The 20,119-nt window shown below is 37.9% G+C and overlaps 3 protein-coding genes across 13 annotated transcripts in view; 2 read left to right on the forward strand and 1 right to left on the reverse strand.

Moving 5' to 3' along the window:
- The first annotated feature begins 285 nt into the window (after positions 1–285).
- LOC100644894 lies at positions 286–10,365 on the forward strand. 8 transcript variants are annotated; one of them, XM_020864468.2, is made up of 10 exons: positions 286–825; positions 896–1,002; positions 1,388–1,523; positions 1,826–1,957; positions 2,084–2,164; positions 2,930–3,157; positions 3,588–3,791; positions 4,068–4,262; positions 4,434–5,707; positions 5,875–10,365. In XM_020864468.2, the coding sequence occupies exons 3-10, from the start codon at positions 1,503–1,505 to the stop codon at positions 6,491–6,493; spliced, it is 2,754 nt and encodes a 917-aa protein (XP_020720127.2). In that variant the 5' UTR covers positions 286–825; positions 896–1,002; positions 1,388–1,502; the 3' UTR covers positions 6,494–10,365. The 8 variants fall into 8 exon arrangements, with proteins under 8 accessions (XP_020720127.2, XP_048264810.1, XP_003397862.2 ...); XM_048408853.1 differs by having other exon boundaries at positions 896–1,523; XM_003397814.4 differs by lacking the exon at positions 896–1,002.
- A 71-nt stretch (positions 10,366–10,436) lies between these two features.
- Positions 10,437–13,093, reverse strand: LOC100645332 (Golgi resident protein GCP60). Its single transcript, XM_012312161.3, has 5 exons — positions 13,002–13,093; positions 12,680–12,912; positions 11,301–12,376; positions 11,152–11,211; positions 10,437–11,079 (listed from the first exon to the last, which is right to left on the reverse strand). Exons 2-5 carry the CDS (start codon positions 12,867–12,869, stop codon positions 10,978–10,980), a joined length of 1,428 nt encoding a protein of 475 aa, XP_012167551.1. The 5' UTR covers positions 12,870–12,912; positions 13,002–13,093; the 3' UTR covers positions 10,437–10,977.
- An 800-nt stretch (positions 13,094–13,893) lies between these two features.
- Positions 13,894–20,119, forward strand: part of LOC100645012 (probable beta-hexosaminidase fdl) — a 38,670-nt gene continuing 32,444 nt past the window's right edge. For 2 of the 4 annotated variants that reach the window (XM_048408855.1, XM_048408856.1), the window contains exon 1: positions 13,902–14,382. The gene's annotated coding sequence lies outside the window, so the exon portion shown is untranslated. Of the gene's footprint in view, positions 14,388–20,119 lie in introns of all 4 variants that reach the window. The other 2 variants (XM_020864469.2, XM_012312153.3) reach the window with 2 other exon arrangements.

A 20,119-nucleotide genomic window follows, 5' to 3' on the forward strand; every position in this document is an offset into this window, starting at 1 on the left:
ATGCTCGAGGTCGTCGTGGAGCCAAAGCACCTAGCCTCGGTCCTTCCAAGCCCGGGAAATTAATGAAAAATATTTTCAACCCTCCGCGTCATCGTGGATGCAAAGCACCACGCCACGATCGTCGTCCTGGCTAGGTAGGATGGGAGGTGAATGAGCACGAAGACAAAGGCGGGCCACTCGAGGACGCAGGAACGCGGAAGCGGGCGCAGCCGCGGGTAAGTTGAGCGCGATGAGCGCCGACGCTGGCGAGGGCGACGCCGTGGACGCTGTGGCGACGCGGGGATGTCAGTAGAGATGCCGCGTCCGCGAGCAACGCGTATCGACGACGGTGTCAGTTAGCCCGACGGGGTAGCATCGGGGTGGTTCCAGGCGAAAGTACGGCGAGGGGCGCGTCAGGACGCGGCTGACGCTCACGCGACCGACCGAGCGTCCTGCGGCTTCCGCTTCGAACCTATTTTCACCGAGTTCTTCTTCTATTTCATCCAATTTGTCCATCGAATCGTTCGATTGTCGTAAACACGACACATTTAACGAGGCATTCTCGTTCGATTGTTTCGAAGAAGTTTGTTCATCGAGAAGAAAAATTAAGGATCAAGAAGAAACGAGTGAGATGAGAGACCAGAATGCCAGGAACGATGTGGAGGAAGAATTCAGAGATAAAAGGAGAGAAACGTACGATAAGTAGACGCCGTTCGGCGACGATCACCCTACGCGTCCCTTCTTTCTATCCCCCGAACGCGATCGATTTTATTCCTCGCCTTGGGATGAACGATTCTTCGTGCACGAGCGACTGATGGCTAACCTTTGAGCGCGGCTAACAGCAAGGTAAACATCGTTACTGCGGGCGACGATTTTTTAAACGCTTCAAAAGTGCCACTCTTCTTGTTGTTCCTAGCTTCTGATTAAACAGACTCGGTTAAGGGCGATGGAAAATGGTTTTAGCCTCGCTTCGCTGATCGATGTGGCTGATCGTGATCGATCGGTTGATCCGTTGATTATTTGGTACGTGGACTGGCTGGGGGAGTATAGCCGGAAACTGCTATAACTCGCGAAGTTAAAAGGCGGGAACGACGATGCTGGAAAGCAGCCGCGAGCGTAGAAAACATCGGCGAATCGAGGAACGTGTGTCGCGGTTTACTGTAATTAGGAGGATGCCATAGCCTTCTCCCGAGAGTTCGGTGAAGTAGCGAGCAGTTTTTGAATTTTTTGCAGACGAAAGATTCTCTCGGAGAATGGCAGTTTCTATTTCCTTTGGAAATGTATATTTTCCGAGTCGTATTCTTTTGGAAATACGAACGAAAGAAAAATTCTGTGTTTGATCGTTGCGATCTAGAATCGATTATCGAATCACGTTTCCCCGTCGAAGCAAACAATTAAATTCTTGCAGCGCAAAGACCAGCATCGGGAATATAAGGAAGATCGAGGAGCACTCGTGAAATGGGAATATTCCAACTTTGATCGAAGAACACGTTCGAAAGTATCCTGGCTAGATTGTCTCAACGATGAATCGAGAAAACGAGGAAGTACGTTTAAACTTCTAATTTCAAGAAATACTTGGCGGAACGAGCATTCGAATTTCGTTCCTTTTAAACGTCCCTCTCTTGACTCTTTTTTGTTTTGTTTTTCCTCCAAATTCTCAATAATTTTATTACTTTTAACAAGGTTATTAATTTTTACAACGTTAAATTTTTTACTTTGTCATTATTTAGTAAAGAAAAAGAAAAATGAAAAATTGGCGAGCAATTTATGCGAAATTAATGGATAATATCTAATTCACGTTCGGAAGGTTTTAGAAATAATTGTCTGAATGATAATGTCTCTGTAGCAGCGACCAGTCCCGCAAACGCTTTGCGGAGTTTTGCAAAAAGAACCAGGTTGCAAATGTTTGGTTCTGTCCGTGTTAATATACGGATGCCTTGCCGCAGTGACGTGGTGTAGATGCGCGAATGTCACCAAGGTACGTCACTTCCTCTGCATTACGGAAATCCAATCCGAGCATTGTATACGAAAATTTAACAATTCGATTCACTTGACCGTTCGTAAATTAAGAAAAGAAGGGACTTTGAGTGGTAATTGTTCGTAGGTGATAATCAATTTCTCGAGGTACCCAATTAAAAGCTTGAGACACGTGTCTCCCTGTGACGATAGCTACATGTACATTCTCGTAAGTATATAGGAAAATCAATTCGAAACATCCATATTTATCACTGAAAAATCGAATTTTTCAAATTAGTTTGTCATAAAAATAAATTTAATCAACCCTGGAAAATTCGAAATCGAAACGTGGATTTTCATTTAAAATTCGTTAAAATTAATTGTTTCTCCTTAAAATAATCTGAACGAGCAGCTTTTTGTGATCTGTTAACCGGCGAGCATAGTAAATTTTCATTTGCAGAGATTAAAGTCCATCTGACTAAAATTAATTTGTCTTGATCAACTTTCAATTCCATGAATTTTTCTTAATCTTAACTTTGAATTTTTCACAATTTGTATACTGGCTGTTCCAAGTTTCCCTAGCCAAACTTTGTCGGTATATTCCGTCTATATAAATAAGCACAAACCAGTAAATTGAATCTTTTATCGTTGTCAGTTTCGTATCGATAGAAACGGTGAACATTTTGGAATGGAATACGACCAGCCAAGGATTATATTCGACTTATAAACTTATATTCGCGTTACAATATAATAACCGCTGTGTATTTCACATTTTTTCTTATAATTGTTTATACATTTTTCTTATAACAATCTATATTTATATAACGTTCTATAAAGTTAAAGTTTGGCCATTAAACTCTGCAGCATCTTTTACGGACTTTTTATTAAAAGATAACTTGACGGATTAAAATCCAGAAAGTATCGTAAAATGGAAATTACGAGAAGGGAAGACAACAGGATAAGAATATACACGAAATATTTCATTCGATTGCAGATGGCATTCACGGGGATGCTGTATTTGATCTATTTGGTGGAATGTTATCATTCACCGATCAGGATCGATCTGTTACACGCGGAGAGCCAGGATAGCGTGTTACTGAAGATTTTGCAGCTAAAGTCGGCACAACCGACCATCTGGTGGAAAGCTGTCTCGTACCATTACGTGCGACGTAAACGTCAAATTACTCGGTACAGAAACGGAGACAATTACACGACGACGCAGGTAACGCATAATGCGCAACGTGCAACGCATATCTCGTGATCCAGACGAAAGGAAGTCGCGGGATGGTAAATCGTTGATACGCTTCGCGCGAGCCTCGCCGAACCTTGTTGCGAGGACAGATGGACCATTCACTCTTTCGCCTTTTTTTCTTTAATAAAATTCTTGCTTAATATTTATTTCATCTGATATTACTAGTAATTTTATACGATATCAACTCTACACCCATTACAAATTTATAATTTAAGGTGCAAAGAATTTCTTACGAATCGGCTGCCATGACACTTGAGCTGGTTTGGATAATAATTCGACGAAAAAATGTTTCAAGAGAAAATTCATTGGTATCAAAGGAGTGATTCGGCGATCTATACTTTTGCCCAATGGCCCATCTATCCCCGATTTATCCCTCTTTCTGACGCTTTTCGTCTTCCAGGTCTACTACGAAAGGATAAACACCCACGCCGCCACATCTTTCTACTATTACGACTACTGTGGCGTAAAGGACATCAGCAAAGAGTTGATCCTGAATTCAAAAGTGCCGATCACGAAGATCAATCTCAGTAAAGGATTCGCCTTTTCGAACATGAGATCGGCGACAGAGTTTGAAGAGGCTAGGTCGAGATTCTTCGCGGAACAAGTATTGGATAAATTGGAATGAACCGATTGGATCGTGGATTTTTCTTTTTACTTTCATTTGCGTGAAATTTGAAATTTCAAAAGTAGAGTCCAGGGTATGATACTTGAGTTTTACATTAAACGAAACGAATCTTTATCCCATTTTTCTATTTCTCTAATTAAGCCTATGCGAGACAAATTTGCGTAGGAACCCATGGTCCATGAATGATTCTGTTAATTGACAATTATCCAGTGAACGCGTGCAATTAAACGAATTAAGATGTCATATTGTTCGAAGGAACTGAGAGACGATTACATGGAGATGAAAGAAGGTCTGGATCTCGGATATAATTCAAACCCCACGATGCTGGTGGCTGTTCTTGGCAACCCTTGGTTCACTAATCGCTACGTCTATTGGTGCTTGAGTGCTCTATTGCTCAGCTGGCCTTTGAGAGTGATCATAGAGTACAAATCGCAGTATGCTGACTATCAGGTGAAAAGCTACCCCATCAACCACTACCTATAGTCGTAGTTTGTCTGATCTGAATCTAATTTAAATCCCAAATAAAAATGGCATTATCTTGAATAATATGAACAAGTCGAGGAACATTTTGATTGATATCATCGAGTTGCCGAGTAACAAAAATGGCATTACAATTCTCAGATCACCAAGCTCTTCGGAATCAACTACGACACACCAAGCGGAAGCGAGCCAATACACGCATCCATGAGCCAACAAACTATCAACCAGCCCGGCTCGTACATGCTGGCACCGAGTTACAGCGAAGCGCTTCTCATGGACCCAGCACCGGACCAACGACCAGCCGAGTCCCAAGACGCAAGTAGAATGGAAATGGTGCCGAGTTATTCGGAAGCGTTACTCTATCAGCGAGCAGAGCAAGGCTGTATCGTAACACAGGAAGTGAACGAGGATTCGAACCGTCGAGTAACGTCGCGCGAATGTACCTGTCCCTGCCACGCCGTCTCCTCTACTTTCGAAATGAACGCGCAAGAAGGATCCAGACAAGACGAAGAACATGACCAATCGATGGATCAGGCCAGACAGCCATTGATAGAAACCGCGATCGAAGTACACCCTTCGAATTGCACTTTGGTCAGCGAGACAGAGACCGGGAAGTGTGGAAGCTGTGGAAAATTCTTGGTCGAGGCACAACTGGAGAGCTTAGAGATGTCGAGAGGCGAGTGTAACGTAGAAAATCCTGAGACAAGTTCGATGACGGGCTTGCAGAACGTTAGAAGAGGGCCGAGGATTAGTATGATGCCTAGGGACATGTCTGAACCGAATCTTAGGTCCAGATCGGAATTGATGGAGGTTGACACGAGGTTCCTTAGATTGAACGGACAAAGCTTGGGGAACATTTTAGAGAACGAACAGGAAGAAGAATTTGGTATCGAGGATAGAGTGGAAGGGATTAGTGAAGATAAGATGAGCGAACCAGAAAGAGGAAGAAACTTCAGGTTATCCCTTTGTTTCCTCGATGAAACCAATTCCAGGTCTACAGTGGCTGTAGACGCGAGTAGAGGCGCGATACCGAAAAGGATAGCCAGCAGAAGCAGAGTAATCGCGAATCCCATGTCGAACGAGGCTTGCGGACTGCCCGATTCGACAACGTATTTTTGTCTCAAGTCGATCCTTAAACAGAATAAACGGAGATACACTCTGATTACCGCAAAGGAGCTTCAGAATTTCTCGGACAGGGAGGATGACGATGCGATCAGACGTTTGGAGAATCGATCCTCGTATCACGAGGGCTGTATTCCGGGTTTTGCTTCGAAGAACAGTACTGAAGAAAAATTCGATCTGTTCTCAAGATCGAGAGAAAGCTTGGATGCATCTTCTGGAAGGAAGAAGAAACAGTTATTGGAGAATACATCCACGGATAAGAATGAGGATGGATCGAAACGTGAAAGCAACAGGTAAGTTTTTGATCAAGAAATTTGTTTAAAATTGCAAAGAAAATTGCTTAATGATTTAGTAGGCTCTATTTATAATTTATTTGGTTAAACCAAACCTGGCTAAACAAAGCGAGCTAACGAAGCAAAGCTCACAGAATCCTCCCACGAATAAAAATTTTCCCTCACAGAACTCTCATCTTCGCTAGTCCAATACAAGAAGTTTGTCCTGGCGATCCTTTCGGAGGAAAAGACGTAGTTCGAACGCGACAAGAAGTAGATTCCACCTCGCCAGATGAGTCACCAAACCACACAGTTCTCAGCCAACTCGGACGATCTCTCACCTGTGACCGGAAATCAGCTCGACGTCGATTCCAAGAGTCTCGTAGGCAGCGTTACTCGGACAGCTCCCATCCTTTTTCCTTTTCCTGTCCACTTGATCGTCAACATCCCTATCCATACGCTTTCTCGGCGTCCACAGACGCCGTGGACACCACAGAATTCGACAAGAACGTTCAACAAACCTCAGCTCGCGTTTACCAACACGCAACGTCTTTTCCGCCTTACGAAGGATCGATTTCCGGTCACGGCGACAAATTTACCGATCAGCAACCTACGATACACAGAATTTCTCCGATGAACGTTCCTAGGTCATCGAACAAGGCAGAACTGACCCGTTCATTGACCGAAAGACGAACGAAAACGGTTCGAAACAATGCGAATTTTCGACGAAGCTTTACCGGAAGAGTAGAGGATTACAGAACGGAGAATAACAAATGGGCGAATCTGAACATGGAGACATCGTTATAACGAAGGGACACGAGATGATAACTATAAATATCCGTCCTGCCACTTTTCAACATCCTGTACATACAGCGTAAATGCGATTTAATCGGCCCCGCCTTTGCTTCGAGCCGGAAGTTGCTCTCGAGTAGGAAGAAACTGATCTTTTGGTCGAACTTTGTTTTGCAATGATACCGAGTTTTGTGATTTTCCTTTGCAACATATAATACTTTTTGATCAGTCGAATCCGAAAGTATCTTACTCTTAAGGAGCGGAGATGGTTATTTTAAATTCGTTGTGTATATTCCAAGGTTATATAACAAAATTCATGCGTATTTTTTTCTTACATTCGATCACGAAAATATCTAAACACTTGACATAAAAATTTTCATGCCAAAAAGTTTTTCTTAACGAAGGAACCATAAAATATTGTAATGAGACGCAATTCGTAAAAAATTATTCGTTATACGTTATAAAAAAAGTCACGAATTCGGTGTGCCCCAAAAACAAAGTTCAGCCGACTGTTTTGTTTTGAAATTCGAGCGTGAAACGCTGTCGATCTTGTCAATAGGGGTTGTACCATGGACTGGAAAGAAAATTCTCTGTTTCTTAGCGGGATGCACCTTGATAATGATCGTGAGTGCAATTTATAATTGATCCAGCGTCAATTATACGTGCAGGTTTTGCGCGAGCTTCATGAGATGAGAGCTCCTCGAAGAACTCTACGAGATCTTTCAATACAAAATTCAGGGCTAGGGAATTTGAAAATGAGAGCTATTTATATACAGGCGTTTTTATCCTGTTGTGTTAAATAAGATAGCATGTTTATGGTTATGGGGTTTCAATTATATTTAGATCGTATTGTTCCACAATTCTCCTCGATAAAGTGTTTCGATTTTCGGCTAGTAGGATGAGATTGAACTGATCCCTCGTTATACTAAATATATAGAGCATTTTATATAAAGTAAATTAATAGAAATTAATAGATCAATTACAAAACATTGGACTAAGTTGTTCGTAAATTATACGATTCTTAATGAACCACATTTAAAATATATTATAGCCAATATTAAGGCTGTATAAAGCAAGTTGTATTAAATTTTCAGATCAAATGATAAAAATTAAAAAGGAGAAAGAATATAATTTAATAGACACGAATTGAAAAATCACAAATGAAACTCTGAAAAATAATAACTGTCGCCAAAATATAAATAAATAAAAATTCAATGGCACGAAAATGTAAAGAAAATAAGAAGAATGTATATATTATGAGGGTTGGTTTATTCTTATCCTAACTTCAAAGTATCTCCATGCCCTTCAGAAACATAGAGTATGGAAACCGTACCGTGAGGTTAATTCGTACGAACTTACTGTTCGTAAAAAATGTTCGCTCAAACATAAGCAAGGAAAAACACGTAGATTTTACAAAGAAGAAGATATTGAAGCAAAGTAAGAAATATAGGAAATCGAAATAATAATCGAATATAATCGAAAAGGAAAAATCCGTGCCGAAAAACGATTGAAAGTCTTCGCTTCTCCGTGCACATAGAATTACGAAAAAAAGTACATAAGTATATATATACATATATACAATATACATACACACATATATATTTTTGTCTACATGTTTGCTCGCTGCAACAAAGAAGAAAGAAGCTATCCGTAATTCCGATCATTTTTACCGGTCTCTCGAAATTTTGACCGAGAACTTTGTATTTATTAGATATACATATATACATATACTATTATTATCGTAATATTATCGCGAGGATACAAAACGCACCGTTAATGCTTTTAGGAGGATATTTTTCATATACGAATAATGTGTATTGATGCCAATTGCTGATCGTGATAATCATTGATAGAAGTCACTATATTAAAACAAAATAATCATGGTATGATTAAGGGTCTAAAATTTTTCTTCTATTTTCCATCCTCTCTAAATGAACTAACAAGTTAACGGTGTATTCTTGAAAATTATTTGATTATTATATTCTATATCTTTTACATAGTACATAGATAATATTGTTTAATATTCATTTGATGCATATGAGGCTAGTCAACGAAAGAATTAATAACCTTAATTATAGCATGATTATTTTTATCTAGAATAAATTAAACATACAAGATTCTGGTATCTGTAATATATACATGTGTTTGTACGTGTAATTTTACACGATGATTCGCCTTTAACGAAAAGCAAGATGAACTAACTGTAAGCGCTACTTATCAACCCATTCGATTTTAATCTATCTATTGATAGAAAAAGGATAACTAAATCTTTAATCGAAATTTGAATTCTTTCAAGAATAACGAAAAATATGTATGAAATACTACATGATCGTATAAATCTTTTTGTTATGTAATACTCAATTTTCACATTTATTCTGCAAAAAACGTATATTCGAATGGGTTGAAATTCGTTAGACGCATCGTAAGAATATCTGAAATTCGAAAATTCCAATACCGGTTAGCTGTTGAGTCTGTACTTACGATTTCCGGATTCTAATTACGAGAACGCCAACGAAATGTGCTCCATAGTCATTAAATTTTCGTCCAGGTAACAAAATCTTTCACAAAACCACCAAAATTTCCAAAATATCCCGATATTTATTCGATTTTAGACGCTACCGGATCACACGACATACACACGTTCGCATTTCGAACTACCAAATCACAGAGAATCACAATTACGATGCGAGAATCGCAAGAATATCGCGAGAATCGCAATCAAGTCTCGCCTGTCGTTTTAGCGCGAAGTTCAAACGAACAAAAGCGTAGCTGAACCGCTATATAGACGTAGGCTTATTGCAACTTGTTGAATGACGATCGACGAAGCATGTGATAATGAAATTCGATACTCACGATGTATGTATGTATAAATGTTAAGCATCTCAGGATAACGCGTGTAACTACTTTTTAAGTTTAAAACGAACAGCGTATGACGAATTTTTTGCTCTGCGTACGACAGAACGTTCGATAAATACGTCTGACCAAAACTAACTGCAAAGAGACACTTTCCGTAGTATCGGATATCATGACTCGAATACATAATGCAGAAACTAAACGCAAAATATTTAAAAATACAGTTACATCGTGTTGGAATTTGATATGATATAATTAAAATATAAATAGAATAATTAATTAACATGAGAATTAAATTACATCGTAATAGCTGTAGAAAAATAATTTTATTAAATAAGATGCACATTGACTAACATCGGAATTAAACGTTAAAATTTGAAAGTGTCTCTTCCAACGAAATATTCGAGCCTTCAACGTTTGAGAATTCAACGTTCATCGATTCATAAGTTTATAGTGGCAGATATCTAGGCTTTAAGATGTAATCGAAGATTTTGAAAATTAACTACCCAAGTTTGAATAGTCGAATGGTGTTTATCCTTAAACGTGAATTGAACTTTGCGTTGTTACGAATCAACCATCCATCAAAGCATTTCGATTAAAAATGAATATTACGAAAATTTGGCTATAGCAGAAAAGAAATTGTACGCCAAGAAGGCTTTCGCGGATTATTGCTTAATGCTCACACGATTTGAAACCGTGGTATTGGAATACTCATTGCCATGCAATGTTTAAGACATAAACGTACCCATGCCGTCTCAAAAAAGTGCTCTTCTAAATAAAAAATTGTTAATACGGGGCGAATTTTGTCCGTTATTGCGCGATAATTGGGTAATGCGTTTACATGCGTTACGTACACGCATATTCGTTTGCGTAAAAAAGCCTGTAATTGTATACTGCTGCATATGTAACTATTATGATTATTATTAACGACGATATACAAATCATTCTTGTAAAAACAAAAAAAAAAAAAAGGAAACGATATGGTATAGTATAATAAACGTTGACACAAAAAAAAGGAACTTGTTTCCTCGAAATATTTGCTACTTTTGATTAATCTTTTACACGCATATAAAAACCATTATGAGGAAAAAGAGAAATAACGAAATGGTTTGATTCCAATGTATTTTTCCAAAACGTGGGATAATATTTATAAAAGTATAAGTACAGACACGAGTGAGATAACAACAAAGATATACTAAAATCTTTATCACAAAAGAAAACAATTATTACGCATAAAATGACCGACACATTACTGGCATATTATACAATCGAATATAACACTAATATATCGGACTATTAAAACAATTATTCGCGATACACGATTTGTTGTTGTTACCGACGTTTATACACTTTACTTTTTCGTTTTGCTTTGTTTTTTATAAACGTCCATGGAAAAGGGAAAGATAGGAGCCTTTCTTTTTTTACTTGTGCCCACTTTGCTTGCCATATTAAACAATAAAGTGTCTTTACATAACCATAATAAATATATATTTGTGTTTCTTCTTGTAAACACTTGGTGTGAACAGAAATAACATATAGGACTCTTCATTTAGTTGGACTAGCAATTTTGGCAAATAATCACAACAGGCTAGTTCTCAACGATAGTATGATCAGTGAATTGCATAGTATCTTTTTTTTTAATAAAGCTAATTTTTCACATAACCATTTTGTGTGTAGTACACTCGGTAATAAAGCGTCTTACTTCGCCAAAGTGAATATGTATTATCGAATTTAAGATGATACACACCCTGTAATTGGAATATATAAGTACGATAATATTTACAAATATTAGATTTTTTCAAAGATATATTTTCATTTACCTGCCCTGGGTATTTATGACTTCCTGCATAGACTTCTTCTTGTGAATCCCTCCTGAAAATCTGCAAAAACAATTAGCATAAGAATACTAGAAACATGAAAATTTTTTTATTTCTATTTCTGAAGTTAAAAAGTAAACTGATATATTTACAGGTATTATCACGCTTATAGGTGGTGGCAATGGTTTGCAATTAGACTGAATTACATTATTTGTTATTCCACTTTCTATATCATCTTTTGTTTCAGATTCATCATCCTCTTCCTCATCCTCCTCCTCCTCCACCTCTCCTTCAGACTCAGCAATATGTACCGATACTTGATTTGTTTCTGGTTTTGTCCATTCAAAAAATAATCCAAAACCAATATCATAGCCATCCGTCGCAAATTCCCAAAATAAACACAAGCCATCTTCGTGCGTCGGCACCCTAACCGTTAGTATTTCTCCATGACCAACTTTAATAACTGCATCACCATCTTCTCTCCTAATGAGTTCCTTGAAGGCATTCATACCCTGTCTAGTCCACATTTGTGGTGGATCTATATGTGGGAAATCATCTGGCAATTCATCAGAATCTTCTCTGTTCAATGTGGCCATTTCATTTGTTTCTTTTGACTCTTCCTTCTCGGCATTTTCTATTATGGCAGTGTTTATTTCTGGAATTTGATCTGCTACTAGTAATTGATTTTGATGTAATTGTTGCATGTACTGATGATAATGTTGTTCTTGTAATTGCCTTATTAGTACTCCTTGTTGCTCTGGATTGCCAGGATATTGTTGCTCTGCATACATTTTGAATTGGTAAAATGTTTGTTGATTTAAGGCATCTTGAATTTGTCTCCTCTGTATTTCTTCCTTTAATCTAGCTTCCTCCTCTTTCTTTCTTTGTTCATCTAATTCTTTTGATCTCCTTTCTTCTTCTACTTTTCTTGCTTCCTCCTCCCTTTTCAACCTTAACTTCTCTTCGATGTCCCTTTTCTGTGCTTCTACAACTGTTATAAACAGGGGACATAGCTTGTCTAACAAAACTATAAATCCTTCCATCGCCTGTTCCTTGGATATGTCTCCTAAACTTTGCCATGCTAAGCGTCTGTCTTTCCCAATTACATCCAACACACCCAAAGGTGGTGCATTCTCCGTAGTACATTTGCCATGCGTTACTTGCTGGGTAAAAGCCACTAGCTTTAATTTGTCTTCATAAGACAAATGAACAGCTTTGCCTTCTTTTTCTATAATTTTTACACAATTTGTATAATTGACATGTTTACATGGAAGGAAGATAACCTTATCTATACATTAAAATAATGAAAAGAAAACATAAGTCTACAAAATCTACAGTAGGCTACAAACATATACACCGATCAACAGAGAAGTTCTCATGAAATTTTATACTTCAAATTTCAGACATGTTGGAAATATATAACATAATAATGTAACAGCACGTATCCACACAAACATATGGTTTTTCTGACATAACTCAAAGAAGCGAATAGCGATACTATTTTAATAAACTGACAATATGATTGACTCACCTTTATAAAAATTGACTGCGATTTTGTACAGTTCCTTAGTTTCGAAACCCCATAGACGAGGCTCCCGCATCTTTCCACTCTCCTCGTCATTTTTATTTTTCGCCAAGTTCTTCGCGGATATCGCCAGTTTCTCGATTTTCTGTTCTACCGAGGAAGTGTCACCATTGGTGTCCGCCATTTGCAGTTGCATTGACACGTCAATTATTGTTAGATGCACCCTAACCTATCTATTTCTGACGGCATGAAACATTTCAAAAATCTTTATAAAGATCACGCAACTAAAAAGCTATTGCACTTGTAGATAGGTATCAGCATACGTTACATTTACGTTTGCATATAATTTGGTATAATATTAATAGCCTAAACCCTTTCCTTTATTGGTCAATTGCAACATTGCAAAATGCACTGCATTATGCTAATTATGATATAGTATTATCAAAGTCAAATCGACTTTTATAAATCGATTTCTACATAACTAGAGCAATTGCAAAAAGAAATGTGAGCAATTAAATACAACTGTTTAAAGAAATCATTTACTAATTAAGCTATGTAATTTTTTTAGCATATAAAGTTCGTACTTTAAAATATGATTTTTCAATCTTCGCGGGTAATTCAATTGGCCTAAGGTGTATATCATGATCTCTTATATCTTCCCAATACAATTTCTAAAGTAACAAAACACAAAAATATATAGCATAAAATGATATAAAATAATGACAGATAAGATATAGATAAGGAAGAAGTTTTTACATTTCTGCCTTATAAAACCACATAACATGCATATAACATTTTCTTGTTTCTAACATTTAGAGAATAGGAAATATTTAATAGAGAAATGACAGCATGTACGTTCCCAAACCGGGTACGTAAGTAAATTATAGCAAGCTGAAGATTCGCTTTGTACGCGTAACAGAGACGCGTAATTACTAAATAAAAGAGTACCTATCGCTGCCGGTTTAATAAAGGAAGAATTTTGTATAACCGTCGTCTTCATTGTGTTCAACAATAAAAAAAAGTCTAAACGTAATTTCCTTATTCTTCATATCGAATTGTGATTGTGTAAAGTGTAATCTTTTTTGAGGTCGGTATCTCAGAACACGTACATACCATCCCCACAACCCATCTGTAATTCATTCAAAGCGACTTCGAAACCAACGATAGCGCTACTAGTTCTCTTTTCTGCCTCCAGATGTCTCTGCACTCGGGAGCAACACGTTCAGTCAGCGACCGAGTGTCGCGAGTGTAGCTCGTTAGTATTGTGACTGTGACTCGCTTATCTGAGCGTGCTGCTGAGCGTAATGTAGAGGCGCGGGAGAGGCAAAAGCGTACGGACGCTTTCGATTCCGTGGGAGATCTGGTCGGTGAGTGACGGACAGATGCGTGCGCGACGAAGTACGCTTCAGCGGCTTCGGTGTCTCGCTGATTCCGAGTAACGAAGTCGTTAAGAGCGCGTGCGGGCAGCAAATTGTGTGCCTCTTTCTTTCGTATTTTTTTTTTCGACATGGTAGGGATATACCGTTATTCACGAACGTTTCTCCGTTTCGATGCCTCCCCTAAAGCTGCGTAAATCGACGGTATACCTGGTATACCCCGAACGCTAAGCCGAAGATCGATTAAAAGAGAAAAACCGGTTCATGGAAGTTTCCTCGTGGAGAGAGGACAACGCGGATAACGCAAGCTAAGAAGCTGTCCTGCGGAGCAAGGTTAGGTGAGTACACTTACCAATCCGGCACCGCTTTAGTCGCGTGGTACAAAGCGTTTCACGCGTTCCTCCCGCTGCATCGATTTTCGTCCGCGTATTCCAGCCAGATTCTTGCCCTGTCAGCCCGTAGTTGGACCGTTTTTACGGTTTGTTGTTCCCTGTCGCGCGTTTGGCTAGCTTATAGAGACGCTCGTGTATATCGTACTATGTATACACGGACAAAGGCGTAACCTATTTACATGTATACGGGGTGACCTAGCAATCGTTGTACAATCGGCAACAGAATGACTCTACGTGAAAAACAAGTGGAAAATGTAGAATACCATTTTTCCATATGATGCTTCGTTTTCGAGGAAATGGAGTTTAGAAATCTGTCAAATTAAACTTGGCTGATTACCGTCTAGGTATGAGCAAATAATCGACAGCAGATTGTTCTACATGTAAAAAGAAGTTAAAAACGTACGATAAAGTTTTTCCATTGAAGGCCATATTGCCAGGAAAATAAAATTTGGACGTGTTTAATTGGAAACTGGTCTGGTAGGTACACACGCGTGATAAATTTTCATAAATTATTTTTCTCAAAAACAAAGTATTACACGAACAATTTTATTTTATATTCTTGACTTGTTTCCTTACATAAAATCGTTCTATCGGCAATCGTACCACGATTACTGAGACACCCTGTATTTACACGTACGGCCTCTGTACGCCGACACCTACGTGTGGCCATATCTTTGTGGGGCACAGGTGAATGGAAAGGACTATCCACGATGTATGTTATGTGCGAGAAGTTCTCGAGGAAGCGTGACGTGACGCGGTTCAGTAGGACGCGATCACTTTGGAGGAGAAATTGATCGGGTCGCGTTCAGAGTAGCGGCCGCTACTGACACTCTAATAAATCTGCGGACCTTTAAAGGTTTAAAACCTGATACAAATCGATGTTTAAATGCATCGTGATTACCGCTCATTCTGCGAAGAGTCTCGCAGAGGACGCGAACTCCGTTTGCATACAGTACTCTGCAAAAGTCTTAGACCGTTCACGATAGGAATCTTTTAATGGCGATTAATTGTGTTTTTAAAGAATGTCTTCGCATGATGTTATACAGAGATGAATATTACCTGTTTGTTGTTTCTTCTGACCCATCAATTTTTTAGAAATACTTCAGCAATTAGGCTTCTACATTAGGAACGTCGTGTATCATATTGTTTTGTTTCAAAGTCATTTTGCATTTCCGATCTTTTTTAGTCATTGATATTTATATTTTATATTCGCTCATATTTTTCATTCCTTTCTATTATATTCGTTCGTTTATATTTTTATATTTATATTTTGTGTTCATATCTATATATAACATTAATATTTTATATTCTATACCAACGCGAGATGCGATTAAAGTCAACTGAAAAGTGGTTGTTACACTCGCTGTATTCAGTTATCTCGTCGTGTGTTTAAACCAAAGATTCCGTTAATTAGGACAAAATTTTTTGGACAATTTAATTAGGACAACAATTTAATTAGGACAAAAACGGAAATACCAGTCACAATTACAATCTAATTGGCATGGAACTTTTTTAAAAATTATTTTACGTACGAATTTTCACTATTTCGCTTTCCTTTATAATCTCACGGGTCGCGCGAGCTATATTTTTAATACTATACAACAAATATTATTTTAATATCTGTTATTCATGGAAATGTTAACGAAAAACAGGCGAGCTTTAAAATTTGGAGCAATTTACAACGTGAAACGTTTCACGTGGAAAAAAGTCGACTAATGTTTTTCGAGCTACCGACAAAAGGGATCGCGGGGAAAAAAGGAATAAAAACGCATCAGAAACTCGTTACCAGCAGCCCAGTCGGTGGTTTTTTTTTCGTTTTTCTGAAAACGATTCCATTGTGTTCCACGTCGAAACGAAAATCCAGCGAACGCGCATCCTTTGTTAATATTTACGAGGCATGTAATTACGCCAGATCGGCCGAATTTCATTTGGCTCGGATTAATATTACCACGCCTGCATCGAAATTAGAATTCTACGCTCGAGTCAGTCGTATTGATACAATCGCGCCGATCTTATATCGATTAATATCGCACAAGAAACAGAAAATTAGATTTTTGCTAAGACAGGAAAATTTTCAAAAATATTATATACGATGTCTCGAATTTACTTTGTTGATTGTATACTTTATATATTTTTGCAAACCAAAGCTTCTTGGGGTCGAATATAGTTTTTGTAAAGACTGCAAGACATTTTCAAAATGAGAGATTTAGGGATCATGCACAGGAATTTTGTCACGTTAAATCGCTCGAGAAATTGAAATCGGTCTTCGTAAAGGTGGAAAGACTTAAAAAATTTGTTTGCGTATTGTCTCATCTGACATCGTTCTAAAATGGAAAATCACGAACAAATCTTCAGAGTAGCGAATCTAAAGCCTGTTTAACATTTCTCACGTTCGTACCACGTTGATATCTTCTCCTATTTTTTCATCATTATTTAATTAATGCGCTCATGACACGACACCAGGAAATGATGGTTAATTCAATTTAAACGCGGCAGAATCTGGGTTAGTTCCAGATTAGAATTAGATTAAAATTAAGTTAAACCTCCACGGGGCAAACTGTCGCCGTGTTTCCGGGAAATTTCATTCTACAAAGATAACCTTGTCGGCAAATCGTTTACACGTCTCTCAACAACGATCGTATGGAAATTAACATTTTTATCGTATTCCTTTTTGATCTCCAACTAGACAATCTATATATATGACGATTCGAAGCAGTTGGTAGCGTTTGTGCATTGTCGACCCAGAAATTTTTTGGCACGGTAAAATTCGGACATCTACTTTGCTACCGCACCAAATTTGAGGACACGAAACGCAACTTAAAAATACCCAACAATATGCCATCATTTCTAACTGACAGAATGCAAGATGGAAAGACTAGGTTGCATAAAAGAAATAGATATATGTACATATACAAACTGTATTAATTTGTTAACTATCTTAGAGCTATCTAAATATTTGCCAATTAACATTACAAACTACTAAACATTACAAATTAAGCACGTAAATACTATTTAAATATTTACACATGCAAGGAATACGTGTGATTATACTAATATCCTAATCACTAATACCCTACCAGGAGATGTGACGATAGGCAATAAATAAAAAAAAAAAAAAAAAAATGCAAGATCTAGAATTGAGTAGGATGTAGCTTCTGTAGATAAAAACGAAGATTTTGAATTGGGCTTGCTATCGTATTATCGTACTATCAGGACTTTGGTAGTTTAAGCTTTCGTAATTTTCTTTTCAAGAGATCGAAGAGATGAAGAGCAAACGTGAGACGTAGTACCGTAAGTTTCACGCTTTAAACGCAGTCATACGTAGTGCAATTATTAATATTCGTTTCCTGTAAAAGTTGGAATTATCTTTTGCGTCTGATAATGCGGGAATTCTCAAAGATAAAGAGACAATCATTTCCCAACTCGTTCGTTCCGAATTCTTCCCCATTTTACCACACTGTTCGAAGGTCGATGCAACGTGACTGATAGAAAACAGACTTTGTCCTATTCCGCGTAAAATTGTTAAAACTACCCGATCTACCCTGCCAAGTTTTACACCAAGAAACACCATGACAAGATTTTATTTATTTAAACCATTGTTCATATCAACGTCTAACGAGGAGCATTATCAACGTTGTATAATTAATTTCTCGATGTAACGAATCGGAATTAAACTCTGCAATTTGCGAGCTTTCAATCGGCGCATCTGCAACTCAGGACGTATTTTATAGCGAGGACCTCAAGTTTCGCAGGCCAAACACCAGAAGACGGTACAGTCTGTTTAATCGAGTTTGAGCCTGCTGGCCAGTCACCTTCCAATTCCATTTACGAAGCAACGCGGCAAAGTCAATTCCCTTTAATAAAATCTTCCTACGAATGCAAGCAACGCGCAGTTTCTACGTTTCTTATCTGCCGACGAAAACAAGAAACGTTGCAGAACTTTTTATCTAAAATCTAGACTCTGAAATATGGCAACACCAATCCGGCGATCGTAGACGAATGCCGGTTATGTTTTCGTCATTTTTCGAACGAACAAGTTTAGAATAACAGGTTTCTTAGATAGAGGTCGACTCTCTGTTCTGTAACTCGCTGTATGGTAGGCATCGTATCAGTAGTCGAAGAATGAAGCTGAGTCGAAGTCCTTTCACATTGTTTGAAATATACACGAAGAGGGTGAATCGGGGAACTAGGCCAGGCTCGAGTTCCTTTCTCGGTGAATACGAAGGAAATTCGCAAGAAGGAAAATAGTATAGCTTCTTATGATTGTATCGTTCGTCGAGAGATGAGTTCTTGTTGGGCATCTCGAAGAGATCTCGGGAGAATAGAACCCTGCGGATCAATAAAATTTTCGGTGGAAATTTATAATTTTTGTTTTATCTGCAATTTTTAATTAAAATGTACCTTATAGAAACTAATCTAACTTATTATCTTATTTTCTCTTTCTCCCTTTTTTTTTTTTAGGTACCCTTTTATCAAATATTCCTAATTTTATACTTACAATTATTTGCGTTTATCTTATGGCAATGCTTTAACACATTTCGACGTATTTTTCGATGTATTTATTATAATCGCCGGAGTAAACGTTAATGTTGTATCGGTATAAAATCAATTGTTAATACTTGGATATAGATAGATCCAAAGGATATCTCCTTCTGAGGCTGCTGGGTAAACCAAAGTAACAACTTTTCGCAAGTTGGTTCTGGTGGCCTTTTATACCGTGTTCATGTGCTTCGGAATATCTTTTAATTTCCTGTTGGAATTTTTTCCTTATGTTATCTGTTATCTGTTCCTGTTTCTTACATATCACGGTGCATTTAATGTACTTCTTGGAATAAACGGTCGTAGTGGACTCTCTATTTTCTTTACTTTAGGATATTCGACAGCCATGCTCCAAATTTGAATTCAATATGTCCATACGGGTTTGGCGATGGTCTTGTAGATTCGCAGTTTACTGTTTGTATTCAGTTTGGAGTTGCTGGAGTTATGAAACAGTTCATAATTTCCCTGTTAGTTTTTATTTGTTTCATTTTCTCTCGCGTGTGTATTTTCCAGGTTGGTTTGCTGTCCAAAGACCAAAGACCAAAATATTTGAGGAAATTTGTTTGCTGGATTTCTGACTTACGAAAGTTGGCCCTTTTTTCTTTAACGTAAAGGTCACGCGTGAGCATTTTATCGAGTTCATTGTAATTTCGTTATCCTCCGTTCAGTCTTCTAACCTCAGACGTACTTTCTGATTTCGTAATCTGATTTATAATTAAAAGATCTGTAAAAAAAAAGGTGTTCTTCCTTGAGCTTCTTTCATTTCGAGAAATAAATCAGCGTATGGCTGCTTCTGAGCGATGATATAAGTATATACCTGTTATTAGAATTTCCATATCTTGAAAATTAATGCTTGTAGAATTGTCAACTCGCCATAATTCTTATCGTAAATCTAAATTCTGTTGAAACCGATAACCCTGGACATTCTTTCGCAACATCAAAAAATGAAAAAAGCAGTGAAGAAGGAAAATACACAGACTGATAAATTCTCTTTCTCTCTCTCTCTCTCTCTCTCTCTCTCTCTCTTTCTCTGCTTCCATTTCTCTCTCATGTAGCACATTCTCATAATTGTTCTTGACCACCCACGCAATATGGGACGATCGTGCAGTCACACAAGGAAGCAGTTTCACGATGAGTTG

Source organism: Bombus terrestris, chromosome 9 (assembly GCF_910591885.1).
Source record: "Bombus terrestris chromosome 9, iyBomTerr1.2, whole genome shotgun sequence".
NCBI lineage: Eukaryota > Metazoa > Arthropoda > Insecta > Hymenoptera > Apidae > Bombus > Bombus terrestris.